This window comes from Trachurus trachurus (assembly GCF_905171665.1).
Source record: "Trachurus trachurus genome assembly, chromosome: 6".
NCBI classification, from domain to species: domain Eukaryota; kingdom Metazoa; phylum Chordata; class Actinopteri; order Carangiformes; family Carangidae; genus Trachurus; species Trachurus trachurus.
Genome location: NC_139897.1, coordinates 26,287,332 through 26,302,840, shown reverse-complemented (window position 1 = coordinate 26,302,840; position 15,509 = coordinate 26,287,332). Strand labels below are relative to the sequence as shown.

Sequence of the window (15,509 nt, the reverse complement as noted above, 5' to 3'; positions counted from 1 at the left end):
AAGAAACATTTTCATTATTCCATTCATTAAAATATGTCACCATGATGTAAAGTAGTTTAGAAGATTTATTTATTTAAAGACCATTTGACCTCAGGTTAACGCTGCATACAAAAAGTCCAATGAAAAGGCACGTTTACAAAATAGCAAATACATTCCCACATTACTAAAGAGAGGTTAACAAAAGGTACAAAACATACAATACAACACAATATTTAAAAAAAAGAAGTGGGAATGTGATTTTATTCCTGCAGCTTCACATTGGAAAACGGCTCCTGATGAGAGTTGTTGTTGTAAATCTGTCCTACAACTGACTCTGTTGTACAAAATAAAGGCAACGATTAAAACTGTAAACTGTGAATTCAGCTTTTTCCTCCTTTTTATCAGGAATATTCCGGGTATTTTCACTCTTTATTTGTCAGGAATGATTCAGAGGAAAAAAAACAAAACTAAGGACGGACTCCATCATAGTTCATCTTTCTTGTTGTGGCCTTTCCGCTCACACGTGCACGCGGCGGTGTGGTCGTCCGGCTGAGGCACCAGCTCCATGTCCGGGTGTCGTTCGGGCCGTCCCGCCTGACGCTCCGAGTACGTGTGCAGGACTCTGTAGTAGTAACAGTACAGTCTGCTGGGCCGCAGCAGCTCGCGGGCCGCCGCCTGACCCGCCCGCGCCATCTCTTGCGCTTCGGCGTCGTTCTCTTTGCCCCATTGGATTTTCTCCAGGAGGTCCGACAGGTTTCTCTTCACGGGGACGAAGTGAGTTCCCGCCGTCAACTGGCTGTAGAAGTGTTCGTAGTACGGAGAGTCCTGCTTCAGCACCAGGCTGTTCCCCAGCATCAGGTAGGGAAAACGATACGCCGCCACGGTCCCATCCACGTTCACCTGGTACTTGAACTGAAACAGTGGAAGAAAGAAAACCAGGTTTAAAGGGATAGTTCAACATTTTTGGCAAATTGGCACATTGCCATAATCCCTATAGTCATGGCAGTAGGTTTGTTACCTTTAATTGTCGGTGCAAATACACAATCCAACAACTCCAAAACGCTCTGGTGGACAAGTTGTGACCTGCACATTCACCACGCTATGAGATAATAACAGAACGTTACCAGACAGAGTTGTTTTAGAGGTAAATTCATGCAAAACTGCTGATGTGCGTTGCCTTCAGGGACAGTTTTTCATCAAGCAGTCTCTGTATTTACCTCTAAAACAACTCTGTCTCGTAACGTTCTGTTATTATCTCATAGCGTGGTGAATGTGCAGGTCACAACTTGTCCACCAGAGCATTGTGGAGTTGTTGGATTGTGTATTTGATGAGTTTGATGAGGGAAACCAAGAAATCCCATGAGCCTCCATAGCTTGCACCGACAAGTAAAGGTAACAACCCTACTGCTATGACTCTAGGTCTAGGGCCAATTTGCTAAAAATGTTGAACTATCCCTTTAATATAAACTTGTAAAAACATAATGTTCCTTATTGTGTTTATCATGGTGAAGAAAACAGCAAAAATGCAACAAAATGAAATCAAAAGAGGAAAAACAACATCAAGATCAAGTAAAAGGATAAAACCGAGTACATAAAGAGGAATTATGTTTCTCCTGACCTTAAAGAAGTCAAAGAATCCAACGAGTGGAGCTTTGCCGACTTGTTTCTCTCTGTCTCTGAAGAAGAACCATCCTGTGATGCCTGCATCCAGCAGCTCAGGGTGTTTCTTGGACAGAGACACCAGATGAAGACGCTCCTCTCGACTGTCCCGGCCACGGAAAAACGCCTGCGCCGTCTTGTTCGCCCACGGAGGCCCTGGAAGGAAAGTTAGCAGATAGTAGTTAGTAGAACAGCTGGAAGTGACAGAGAAAGGCAACTAGATATACAGTATGTAAAAGGTGAAGGGAAAATATTCAAGATTAATAGTATTTCATTCTGGATAAATAAAACAACATGCAAATCTTTTCTGATATCATTTGTCAGGGTTCAACTTGTACCATGAGGACAAGCTCAGCCTGAAGCCAGGGTGTCTTCATATCAAGACTCATTAGATTATTAAATTTATGACAGTGACAGTTTTTCTCACACTAAGTCAAAGCCTTAGAGATGCACGTCTAGCTGTATAAACCCTCAAGTGTCTGTGCGCTGACAAGAGCATCTAGGAATATTATTGACTTATTTATTTGACTATTATGTGTTCAAAACAGTCTCCAAGTCAAGGAAGTTAAGGTTTTATTTGAGGTTAAACACCAAATGTCTCCACAAATAACTGGCACTTAATAGTAAAAAGTGTTTCACCTTTATCAAGCTGTGTATAAACTTGAGAGTAAAGTTGTTGTAGTTTATTTATTGTCTTAGTCTACACTGTTTTTTTCATTTATGCACGTAGTGTATCTTTATTATTTTACAATATTAAACTGAATTAACTTAGAATAAATAGATGAACTTTGTCCACATAAACTGCTTGTGTCTTAAAGATATAAAATCACTGCTACAGCGGATCTCACAGCATCTCCTATGATTTGGCCCCTATTGTGATTTTTGTTTTATATTTCAATTCGTGCAGCCCTGAAAAATATAAAAATCAGTTTGCCAGTTTTAGTCCTGGAACTTGCCGGTCACAGTGAACTGTACTCTAGGTTGCACAGGGATGAATTTACAAGAGCAAGCAAGTTTTTCAGGGTTGGCCATCATCGCTGGACAAACGATTGAAAAGTAACGCATTCTAATCACTTTTTCTCGCTCGCTTGCGTCGCTGTATGTCAGGATGGGGTGTAACACATCCCCCAACCATTTATGCTTTCGAGAAGTCTTCTTTTCCACAGTTGTACCTTATTTTGTACATTTAACCAGTTTGTTGTTTCTATGTTTATTCCTCTCTCAGCCCCCGAAGTCAGATTTAAAGATGTGCAGTCTGTGGCTCTAACTTATCTATGAAATAATCTCTTACATGCTTAAAAATTATGACAAATGTATCATAGAACAACGCAAAAACATGTTGTTTTTGTTTTTAAACCACACCCACTACAGCTCTCTGCTGCTCCTCTATCTATCACTCAGCAGAGGAGACAATAGCTCCAATACGGGAAACGCTATAAACCCAAATTTGCTAGTTTTCTCGATAGGCACTTCTTTGGAAAATAAATCCTTAGCGGGATCTGAAAAAGTCAAATAGCTGGAGCTCTGGTAGCTGTGTGTGTGTGTGTGTGAGAGATACCTGTGTTTCCCTGGACGGACAGCAGGTCATTGGTGACGCCCCTCATGGCCTCCAGGGTGGAGTGCGTGACCTCGTACGTGGGGAGGACGATGTCGCGGGTGTCCGTGGAGCCGCACCACGACAGGACGGGAACGGGGTTGGAGCTCCTCGACTCCAGCGGCCAGTCGCCGACGTTGATGAAGAACTCCACGTCGGGCACCCGCACCTTCAGCAGACAGAGAGAGAGGAGACTGAGATCAGCATTCAGCCTCTTAGCAGTGATATTAAAGGGATATTCTGGCGTAAGCTTAACCATTGGTCTAACGCACCCTGAGACCGAGTACGACATCGCCTCCAGAGATCAAGTTTGCCAAACGCAAACTTCTAGTTATAGTGACTTCAGCAAAGACAGCCACATAGCAAAACACTGCTGTCTATGGAGCCAAGAGCCAACCGCCATCAAAAAAGCCACTCACAGCCACAAATAATGCTCAGATTAGCACCAAACTTCATCAACAGTACAAACAGGGTCCCAGCCCATAATACGTGGCATCAAACACCCGCTAGCTTTGCCTGGTTTCAATTTAAAAGAGGCGAAAACACAACTCACCCACTCTCCTCCAGCCGCTTGCTCGTTGTGGGGAAGCCCTGACGAGTCGATTACTGAATGCATCAGTGTTTCTCTCTGTCTTCTCTCTCTGTTTCTAACGATAACTAGCGAGTGTTGACAGGAAAATGAACAGAGTTGAGTCGCTCAAAACTATCACAGTCGGCAAAGCTGCTGCATTTTTTGGAACAAAGCGTCACTGGACTTTTCTACTGCACTCGATAATCGACTCGTTAGGGCTTCTGCATTAGAAAGAACCGGCTGGAGGAGAGTGGGTGAGTTGTTTTCATCTCTTTTTAATAAAAACCAGGTAAAGCCAGTAGGTGTTTGATGCCTCGTATTATGGGCTGGGACCCTGTTTGTACTGTTGGAAGTAGTTTGGTGCTGTTCTGAGCATTATTTGTGGCTGTGAGCGGATTTTTTGATGGCAGTTCGCTCTTGGCTCCATAGACAGCAGTGTTTTGCCATCTGGCTGTCTTTGCTGAAGTGTGATTTCATGGTGTGTTAGACTAGTGGTTCTCAAAGTGTGGTCCCAGGACCCCCAGGGGTCCTTGAAAGGGTTCAAGGTAAATCCCCAACTTTTTCTCTAAATCTTACCACATTTTTTTCCAGAAATTTCTCTACATTTTTCCAAAATTTCACGGCACTGGCCCTAATTTGAACGTTCATTGACTAAAAAAAGTAACTTTATTCAGTCTCAGAACAAATATTTGTGTATTTCCGGTGTTTGTTTCAAAATTGGGGGGGTCCGTGGTCTAATTTGTGTCAGTTTAGGGGTCCTTGATCTAAAAGAAGTTTGAGAACCACTGTGTTAGACCATGGGTTACATTTATGCCAGAATACCCCTTTAAAATACTGCACAGTGAGTGGGCCTTGAACTCACCTTCCTTGTGAGAGAGAGCAGCATTTCATCCGAGAACATCTTGAAGTCGGTGTATTTGCCCAGAGTGCGGCGGTGCACCTGGTTGTCGATGACGGCGTAGTGGATGAGGCCTCCTCTGTTGGAGAACCGGAGCGGCGCTTCCTGTCTGATGAACGGCAGGTCGACCGCGGGAAAGGTTTTGAAGTCGGCCAGAATCTGAGGCTCCTCATCGGGACACTGCATGACGCTCTGCCAGGCGGAGGCGTCGGGCTCGGGACAGTCGCAGTACTCATGATAGACGGGACCTGAGCATGAAGAACAATCAGTCACTAACCATGTTTCCATCACATAATTATTCGAATTAAGCAATATCGAATGAAAAATGCCTTGTGGAAACAGTAAAATTCAATTAAAAGTCATGAATATCGATTAAAAGGTGATTATCATCGGATTTTCTTTTGATTAATACAAAGTTTATGTGGAAAATGCTGATTGAAACAGTTTTTTGCCGGATAAATATGAGTTGCGATCATGTTTTATGTCAATTCTGCTACGTATACCAGCTGTTCAAAGACACGGCGGGAGTAAACAAAGAAAGATGCAGGTGTACAGGCGACAGACTTGCTTCATGTGAAGTGTAACGATCTCCTAGAACTGTTTTTTTAAGCGCTGCCATTCACAAAACACAGGTGACAGGTCCCTCCTGTGTCTGTAGTATTTAACACACAGTGCATCTACATCGAAACGGTGTTCACACGCCACTGTCTTCTGATGACAGGCATGTCGCAGTCGCACCAGCCTAACTTGTTTACCAACTTTAAGGGATAGTTCAACATTTTGGCAAATTGGCCCATTGCCATAATCCCTATAGCTTTAGGAGTAGGTTCGTTACCTTTAATTGTCGGTGCAAGCTATTTTTAGAACGGCGGAGCAGAGACAGAGTTGTTTTCGAGGCAAATGCAGAGACTGCTTGCTGAAAAACTGCCCTCAACGTGCACGCACATCAGCGGTTTTGCATGAATTTACCTCTAAAACAACTTGTAATAACTCGTAACGTCCTGTTATTGTCTCATAGCGTGGTGAATGTGCAGGTCACAACTTGTCCACCAGAGTGTTTTGGAGTTGTTGGATTGTGTATTTGATGAGGGAAACCAAGAAATCCCATGAGCCTCCGTAGTGTAGTTCTGAGCAGCTCGCGGCTCTGCTCCGCCGTTCTAAAAAATAGCTTGCAGCGAAAATTAAAGGTAACGAACCTAATGCTATGACTATAGGGATTTTGACAATGGGCCAATTTGCCAAAATGTTGAACTATTCCTTTAACTTGGCTGGTGTGCGTATGGCTCAGTGGTTTCCAGGCAATGACTCCAGCAGCTCGTCACACTTGGCCTGTGCGCAGCCCGACCTCGGATAACTGGTTAGTGATTTAGTACTACAATGAAACAGCACATGACGTCATCACGCACGGCTTTTTATTCGATTTAAAGGTCTTTGATGGAAACGCACTTGAACCAGCATCATTCGCATTCATATTTTTATCGATCTTCAGATAATTTGGTCGACAAGTACCACAGTGGTAGACAGCTGTAGAAGCTGCGTTTCTGAGATATCTGTCTAAACAGGAAGCTGGTGTGAACCCTTCTGCATGCATGCAACACTGACCACAGAAACACTGCTAACCTATCTATGAAACAGTGATGATGATGTCAAATCTCTCAGACAGGAAGTTGCACATTCCCTCGACATATTTTAGTGTTACACTGAATATGAAAATGACCAAGGCATCCTCATTAGTGCGGTGCATGTGTGAGGTGTTTTCCCTGGCACTGAAGGTGGAGCTTTCTTTTCTAGCTCTTACTGAGATTTCTTTCTGTTTTCCGCCCTTTAAATGTGTTTTGTCTTTGACGTAAATCTGTTTTTTAGGGCTTTATAAACAGGCAATAACCCTTTTGTCATAAATTGTGATCTAATCTTCATCTCAGTGACATATACAAACACAATGGGCTCCAGCTTTGAACAATTACTATCTTTTATGTCTGTATTGTACAAGCTTGATAGACGCTCACAGCACTGGTGCAAAAAGTAGGTCAACCCTCGGATTGAACAACCGGTTTCTGACTTGTGGGTTTTCTTTGAGACCTGCTGTGCATGTTGTGAAAGACGTTTTCTTAAAATGTTTGTGTTTGTTCTATTCACTTGTGCACAGATGCATCTTAAGCTGCAGCTGTGCACTGAGGGTTCACACGCTTTTCTTAACCTATGCCGTGTTAGCGCTTAAAAGATGTGTTTTCCAGATTGAGTGTCACAACATTTCAATACATGCAAATCATTCCCCAGGGTTCACTTTACTTTTCTTTAGCACTTTGTCTGTGTTTCTTCATGCATGTTGCAACACTGACCTTGCACGCTGTAGGGTGACTTGGCCACAGCAGCATCTCTGTGCAGGACTTCAACCTTCAGCCCGTTCAGCGCTGTGCCGTAGAGCCGGTACCTGACCAGGAAGGAGCCGTCTTCTCTGTCCAGAGGCGGGGGGACGTGGATCCGGATGTGCTCCGTCTTATCCAGCGAGCTTATCTTCACTTTGAACGTGTCTTTACCTGCAAGATATAGCACATAAGAGCATTTCAGTGTCACCTCTGGCTCAGTTTCTTTCTTTCTTCTTTTTCCGGTTCTCTTTTTATTATGATTTTTCATGGTTCACATGTTCATTAACATAACAATTCACCATTCTCATCCATTCACCTGTAAATTACAACTGAATCACACAGCATATGAATGATTGGTCCTCCCATAGTTGTATAAAAGTTGAAATCTACAAAATAAAATAAATAAATAAATAAAAACTCCCTAAAACAGGAATGCTGGGGTGCACCTTTATGATACTATAAAAAACAGATACAAAAGGGGTACAAATGAAAAAAGGGACATACAACTTAGCATTACAAACAATGGTCGTACCGGTGTGACAATGACATACATAATCCATCTTTCCCATGTTTTCAAAAACCTCTGGCTCAGTTTCATCTGGCTGCAGGTCTCAATCAATCAACAACAAAGTCTTAACATTCAATTTTGCACAAATAGACCATACATAGACAACCCTGCTGTTAGCTGAACAAACACACAAACACACCCGGAGACTTTTTTTTTTCTCAATCAAACAATCAAACAAGCATTGGAACTGTTGCGTCGTCTTATCTTGGTAACACGCTGTTTAGAATTATGACCCTACGTTGACGTGTTGACATCACCAACCAACTAGCTGCGTCCGTTCGATAGTGGTCAGAATCAGAATGAAACCTGTTGCCATGTCAACCGTGGGGGTTAGCTTAGAACGTTCCAACGGTTGTTCAGTTAGCCGCTCTGACCACAAACTGTTCTCAGTAGCACTTCGCCGATGTTAATGGTTAACAACTACAATAACGACAACGAACAACAGACACCTTTCAGCTCGATATACGTGTATGTTAACATGTATTTACCTGGAGACAACGTCAGGTTTTCTCCCTTTGAATCCACCGCCTGTATGTAGAAGTAGCGGACCGGGAGGACCCTGCCGGGGTCCAACCCGCAGCCCCAGATGAGGCATCTCTCCGGGCTGATCCCCTCACTCTCACACAGCCCGAAGTTTGTGCTAATAAATACAACTAAAACTACAAACCTACTAAATAAACCACGTCGAAGATGTTTAAGTAGATCCGCGCTACTGTCGCACACCATGTTCCCGTGACCGCTGAGTGCTATTTACGTCCAAACTAACTAAATATTCACTGCAAAGTTTTGATTGAAACTCCTACGCCGACATGTTGGTGACGAGAGACACGCCCACTATCCCGATGATGCGTTCACGGGACGTCGGGAATGTTGGTTGCGGATTGTGAACGCAACACGGATCTATTCATATCTTAATATACTGTACATCCATGCACAAAAGACGTACTGAGTGTCTTTGGTGCATGGATGTATTAGTAAAATATTGACAAAAACGACCACTAAAGCTACACTTATTGATTCGTTGTGGAGCTTCATGGCATAAATGGCAAAATACCAAACATTGTTGCTCATTCATAGAAAGAAATGCAGTTTTCTTTTGATCTAACAAGATTATTTGGTGTATAAATTACATAATACGATTCACTGCTGTTGTTTGGTCATTTTAGATAAAGTAACTGAGATAACAGTAACTAGAATAGAGAATAGAATAGACTAGAGAATACTTTATTCATCCCTAGCAGGGAAATTCAAATAAGTCCAGTAGCTCACACAACAATGACACAAAAAAGAAAGAAAGATGAACACAAAAAACATTTTAAGAAGTGTTATATAACACGATTGCAGCAGGAACAAATGACCTCTTAAATCTTTCAGTTCTGCAGGTCAGGGAGATGAGCCTTTTACTGCGGCTGCTCCTCTGACCTGTGAGGGTTTGGTGTAGAGGGTGTTAGACACTAGACATGCATTTGACTGAACAAAGGCTGCATTGAAATCAACACTTGTTTTCCGGTTTTATGTTGTCTTTATTTTATAAAAGTTTAGCCTCGAAAACAGATTTTTGTATCAAAAGTAATAAAACAGGTAGTTTGATACTGTAAAAATGCACATGTCAATTAGCACGGTATTAAAACCATCAATATTTTCACACAGTGATTTGTGGATTTATGACAAAAAAAGCAGCTCTGGAGGCAACCAGAAAAACACTAGTAAGAAAAGATGTTTTCTGTTTTATGTCCCAGCTTGTCCAGATTGGGCAGACAGGCGTTCTGTATCATTGGTGGAGGACCACACAGGACAATAAGGGCATCAGAGGACGGAGCAGGGAGGTGGTCCTTGATCATGTCATAGGTCACGAATCCTGAGCTGTAGCTCCAGTCTGAAGGACAAGACACAAAGGATAGATGGTTAAATCAGAGAAACTGACTTTGCAGCACAATATCCGGATAAATCAGAATAAAAAGCTACTGCAAATGTGACAACAATGGGACACTGAAAAAAATAATTTAAAGAGTAATGAAATGATCTGCTTATTTTTGATCTCTAGGGAAAAATAAAGATTTCAGCTGCCGGTGTCAGTGGAGTCATTAATAATGAGAGACGTGAGGCGATTTGTTCGTCTGATGTTTTCAACCACAGATAGTCATCGCTCCCTCCAAGGCAACCAAATAATGACACCGCTAATGAAGAGCACGCACACCTCTTCAGATGAATAATGATCAAGGGCTGATGAGTTTCTTTTTTTCTGCGTGAAGGAGGAGGCGACGAAGATGCAACGAGACAGAATACAAGGGGCCGTTCCAGGCCTTCACAACAGAGATTATGCAACAATATTATGTTCATTAATTTCTGCTCACTTTTCGGGATTATGCAAACGAAGACATGAGCGTTTCACTAATCTACTGTAACACCCCGGAGGAGCTATCTGCCTCCGAGGCCTGCGAGGATTTTCCTGCAGCGGAGGAGTCTTTGTTTGGTTTCTCACTTTGAATATTCAGCAGCGAAACCAGCACCAGGCTTTAAGGTTTAGTCATCCTCACGCAGCCTGGCACCGCACTAATTCTCACACACACTTATATTTTGTATGGTAACATGATAAAATTAGCCATGGGAAATGTTTGCTCCAGACCCCACATTATGACAAGTAAACATATCTCACTGTACTGTTTTCATGTATTTTAAGGCAGTTTCCAAATAAAGGGTGAGAGATAAAACCATAAGTATATCAATTAGAATCAGTTTAATCATTTTTTCCACATTAACTGATGAATGTATAAACTGTAACGCCTTCATCCTCTAAGAATTTAAATATTTATATGACATGTTATGTATTTTAAATTTGATTACATGCTATTTTATGTTCAGTGAAAGTGAAACATTTATAAATATGGACAGAACAAAACTGTCACACCTTAAAATTACAGTGCAAAACACATTTTCATTTCACTGTGACTCTAAATGTTTCTTGTCTTTGGCACAATATGGCCTCATGACCTTGGCACATCCTGCAGGTTCATGTCCTGTTGATGAGTTTTAGTCCAACTCCTGAGAAAAAACATCTGTCTCTAAAGCTGCTTCATGTTCCACCACACGTTCACCAACATCTACTGCAGCTGCTAACTTTGTCCTGTCTGTCGTTTGTTGCCGGGCAGATAACACACCTAACACACACATCTGCCTGCTGTTATTTTAAAATAAGACCGAAGAGAGGCCAAACTAAAACAGTTAAGTTGTGAGCTGTAAAACCATAAAAAGTAACCGACAACAGCTCCACAGATGGGTGACAATTCTCTGCGGGGGTGGGTGAGTTGTTTTAGAGGTAAATTCATGTAAAACCGCTGATGCATGTTCCTGTCAGGGGCAGTTTTCCAGCAGTTTACCTCTAAAACAACTCTGTCTTATAACGTTCTGTTATTATCTCATAGTGTGGTGAATGTGCAGGTCACAACTTGTCCAGGAGAGCGTTTTGGAGTTGTTGGATTGTGTATTTGATGAGTTTGATGAGGGAAACCAAGAAATCCCATTAGCCTCCGTAGCGTAGCTCTGAGCAGCTCGCGGCTCTGCTCCGCCGTTCTAAAAATAGCTTGCACCGATAATTAAAGGTAACGAACCTACTGCTACGACTATAGGGATTATGGCCATGGGCCAATTTGCCAAAATGTTGAACTATCCCTTTAAAGATTAGATTACAACAACCTGTTGCATCGTTCATCAGAGGGGAAATTATATTTAAAGATACATGAATGATACATGCAATAATAAAGATATTTGACACATGACAATAGAAACAGAAAGAGACACGATACCAGATAATAACCCAATTAACAAGATAATGCCAACAGCAATATTAGGAAAAGAGCGCAGAGTTAATATTTAGACTAAATACCTCTTCTGTTACCTGGTGCACATTTAATACATTAATTGTTTTATATTAGGTGGAAACCAACCAGATGCGTTGTTGTTAGGCTCATAAATGAAGGAATCCGTTCTCACCCTGTGGAGGTTTGTCGAGCGTAAACCAGAGCTTGACTTTGTCGGGATGACTCTTCTTCACCTCCTCCAACTCCGCCCTCAGTAGAATATCCTTCTCAGTCTGAGAGAGAGAAAGAGAGTAGAGATTTTATTTCTCCAGAGTATTCTCCACTCATGTACAGTAAAACAATAAGACACAGAGAGAGAGATTTCCTGCAGCACACAGACACACACAGCTGACCTGGTTGGCAAATATGAGGGAGCAGCGGGTGTTGTCAGTGGGGTCGGCTGTGATCTGGCGAATTAACTGCAGCATGGGAGTGATACCTGTGATGGGAAAAAGACTGAAGTTGGTCTCAGAGGATGATTTATATCTAACTGAGCGGAAGACAGCGGAGGAAAATATTGGCTTTTTTCATTTTTCAATAAGATTATATTGTCACCAGTGGAGCTGCAAAACAAAATGTCATCAAATCGTTATTGAAGTTAAACTCCTGGAGTGTAATATTAGTGTAACAAGAGAAAAGAAAGGTACTATGACACTTGCAAAGCTGTTTCATAGTGTTCAACTATAATACAGTAACTATATAGAAGACGACAACAGGCCAGATGTTACAATGTACATGCAAAATAACACATTAGAATAGAAATACATAGAAACATGAATGGACCTGTGCCTCCAGCGATCATCCCAACGTGCTTGTACTTCCGAACCTTGGGTTCTGACTTCTTGTCCGGACGGATGGAAAACTGACCTAAGTAGACAAGAGTTCAACATTATATTGTACCACAGTGACATCTGCTGGTGACAGACAGTCACCACAGTGCAAACACACCACAGTCAGTTTTTTCTCAATTGCTAAGACACATTTCTTGAAACCTTCCATCCTTTTCTCTAAACTGTAAACACGAAACCCCAATTTTCAAACTACACTCACAAAAAAACCTCTGACTCTTCCTGCAAAACCAAACTGTTGCCTCAAAACCAAACTTTGTTGTCAGATCAGACCCCGAGTCTGAACAGTCATAACACAGAACATAGATAACCGGAAAACACAATGATCAGATCATAAAGCTGTAGAAATAATCTTTACGTTCACAATAGGAAAATGCATTTTGCAAAACAAAACAAAATTCCTGTTTAACACTTCTAGTAAAAAATACAAAATATAAACAAGAATCACATTACAACTTCAAAAGTGCATACATTATCTACTGTACAATTATTCATCTACAGCACCATGTCGACTGGCTTATACTGGTTTCTTCACATCATTAGCCACAAGTGTGATCAGTTTTGAGTTGCTGTGTTTAAGTTTAGACACCTGTGCTTCGATCGAGTTTCACTTTTGCTGCCTGCGCTTATACCGTTATGCAACACAAGTGCATCACAGTGCAAAATGTGTTTTAGTGGGTGAGAATAGGTTTGTAAGTTGTGTCTAACGAGGTGAAAAGTGACAAAAGGATGATCAATTCAATAAATGGGTTCAGGGCTCTGAGGATTTGGTTCAGACAATACTATAGTGTTTTAGAAATTTAGAAAAACTGTAAGTTTAAATGTATATGTATTAAAATATATAATAAAGTGTCTTTTACAGTTCTTTCCTTCCACAAATACACATGCCATACCATTTCTCTTATACACCAGCAGTCCATTGGGTCCTCTGAAGTCAATGGCGTCTCCAATAGCCATGTTGTCCAGGTACTGAGACATCTTCCCTCCCTCTGGGAACGAGGGATGAACGTTCTTGTAGTACACCTGGAGAACAGGTGTTGCAAAAACAACAGATACAGTAACCTCAATGGATGTTTTGATTCATTTGTGCCTTGTAGAGTCAATTATAGATAAGGAAGGGAAGTCAACTGATGATGAGCCATTGTTTGTGTTGATTACCTTCACCACAAGGTCAACATATCCTTGGTGCTCATCGCTGGAGACCGGGGTGTAGGCTCTGACCACCAGACTGCCGTTCACCTTGGCGGAGAGGTACACGTGTTGACCTGAGGGAAAAGTTAAAAACAAGAGAGGCCATGAGGATTGTGATAAGAGAAGAGAAGAGAAGAGAAGCGAAGAGAAGAGAAGAGAAGAGACTGAATTTATTGTATGTAAAGTGTCTTTGAGCTTCTGGAAAAGCGCTTATAAATAAAATGTATTATTATTATTATTAGAAGAAGAGAAGAGTTTCCGTACCGATCGGTAGTCCAAGGATATGAGCTCCAGATGGAAGGCCGAACCGAAATTTCTTAGTGTCATGACTTATTTCCTGTATGAAGACACACACATACACACAACATGAATAGTAGATACACTTGCAAGGCCTTGATTTATGTTCGCTTGTACATGAACAACAAATAACATGAAGTTTAACATTTTGGCAAAGTCACCTATCACCATAATCCCTATAGTCATAGCAGTAGGTTCATTACCTTTAATTATCGGTGCATTTTGTTTTGAGATCCGCGGGGCAGAGACGTGAGCTGCTCAGCAAGTTGTGACCTGCACAGTCAATTCGCTATGAGATAATCATGTAACATTACGAGACTGAGTTGTTTTTGAGGCAAATGGAGCCGGAACTACATTCCAGACACGGCTTCTGGGTGGAGTGATCTCAAAAGCGTAAGTAGTTTTGAATATTTGCTTCATGTGTTGTAATGTTACACAATTATACGTTATTATCTCATAGCGTGGTGAATATGCAGGTCACAACTTGTCCACAAGAGCGTTTTGGAGTGGTTGGATTGTATATTTGATGAGTTTGATAAGGGACAGGGGACCTGTACCGTTCACCTCCATTGTGTTCACTGAGCAGCTCACGTCTCTGCCCCGCTGATCTCAAAACAACATGCACCAATAATTAAAGGTAATGAACCTACTGCTATGACTATAGGGATTAAAGCAATAAAATAACTTGGTTAGCACTAAAAAAAACCATCATCTCTCAGTAGAAGCTAATGTAGCATAAGGTAATAGCAAATCAAATCAAATTCATGTGGGTTCAGCCACAATTAAAGATGACTCAGGTGAGATAATATGAGGCAATCAGACTTGATGCAACCCCAAGACTATAAATGATGAACAATAATTAACACAGATTGATAAGCGTATAATGTATCAGTTATTACAAACTAGACAGAAACTAGAGAATGAGTGTGTGAGTAGATTTTCTGCATGAGTCTGCATGCAGCTTACCTGTTTGTGTATGAGGGGAAGTGAATATTTGGCCGTGGGGTCCTGCAGAGTCACAGGTATCTGCTGCTTCTTTGGTATCTGCTTCTCTTGTTTTCCTGAGCCTCGCAAGAAGAGAAAGTAGTACACCGTGACCGCCACCACGACGAGGGCCACCACCACTGGGATCAGCTGAGAGACAAAGATCATGGACAGGTTGGACGACTGTTGTTGCACAAACTGTCTTGTCAGTGTTCACATTTTGTAGGTTACATTAAACAAACACACCACACTACAGTTAAATGACAAAACAGAGCAGACAAATAATATCTCAGGATTTGAGTGAGATCAAATAGATCAATAAAGAAAAATAATTCTTACCATGTTTGGGGCCATAGTTTTAAAATGTACTAAAGTGTGTCAGAGCCTTGTTATCCTCATGCAGCCTTGATGGGCAATGATAGGCTTCAGTTTCTGTCTTTCTCTCACGCATGGCACTCATTCATTCAGAGCAAAGGTCCTTTAAGGGGGCGTGGCCTACGCTGGGGGGAAGGCCACACATGGTCCAAAGCACCAATAGGAAGTGCGATGTGCTCATGGCACTACATAGTACAGAGGTGGTATGTACTGTAGTGTAGGCAGTGAGGAGCAGAGCCTTGAAATCACACCACAGGCCGAGGGGAGGGGAGACGCACACATGGAGGTTACATAATGAACTCTGGAGCTGTTGAGACCCGCT

General features: G+C 41.8%; 2 protein-coding genes across 2 annotated transcripts; both read right to left on the bottom strand.

Annotated features, from left to right (window-relative positions):
• Window positions 1-462: 462 nt before the first annotated feature.
• poglut3 (protein O-glucosyltransferase 3) lies at window positions 463-8,438 on the bottom strand (the record flags this gene model as incomplete). Its single annotated transcript, XM_083972999.1, has 6 exons — window positions 8,124-8,438; window positions 7,041-7,238; window positions 4,666-4,949; window positions 3,197-3,401; window positions 1,598-1,794; window positions 463-891 (listed from the first exon to the last, which is right to left on the bottom strand). The coding sequence occupies exons 1-6, from the start codon at window positions 8,359-8,361 to the stop codon at window positions 463-465; spliced, it is 1,551 nt and encodes a 516-aa protein (XP_083829125.1). The 5' UTR covers window positions 8,362-8,438.
• A 696-nt stretch (window positions 8,439-9,134) lies between these two features.
• On the bottom strand, window positions 9,135-15,226 carry cyb5r2 (cytochrome b5 reductase 2). Its single transcript, XM_083973270.1, has 9 exons — window positions 15,152-15,226; window positions 14,795-14,962; window positions 13,796-13,868; window positions 13,499-13,605; window positions 13,234-13,363; window positions 12,276-12,359; window positions 11,846-11,931; window positions 11,626-11,725; window positions 9,135-9,511 (listed from the first exon to the last, which is right to left on the bottom strand). Exons 1-9 carry the CDS (start codon window positions 15,164-15,166, stop codon window positions 9,339-9,341), a joined length of 936 nt encoding a protein of 311 aa, XP_083829396.1. The 5' UTR covers window positions 15,167-15,226; the 3' UTR covers window positions 9,135-9,338.
• Between the last annotated feature and the right edge of the window lie 283 nt (window positions 15,227-15,509).

What these genes read in the sequence shown, in the direction of transcription:
- cyb5r2 (XM_083973270.1), bottom strand. An exon ending in GCTGGTGTATAAGAGAAATG is followed by an intron (nt 12,360 to 13,233) that starts GTATGGCATGTG and finishes TTGTCTACTTAG; the next exon opens with GTCAGTTTTCCATCCGTCCG. An exon ending in GCTCGACAAACCTCCACAGG is followed by an intron (nt 9,512 to 11,625) that starts GTGAGAACGGAT and finishes CTTGTCCTTCAG; the next exon opens with ACTGGAGCTACAGCTCAGGA.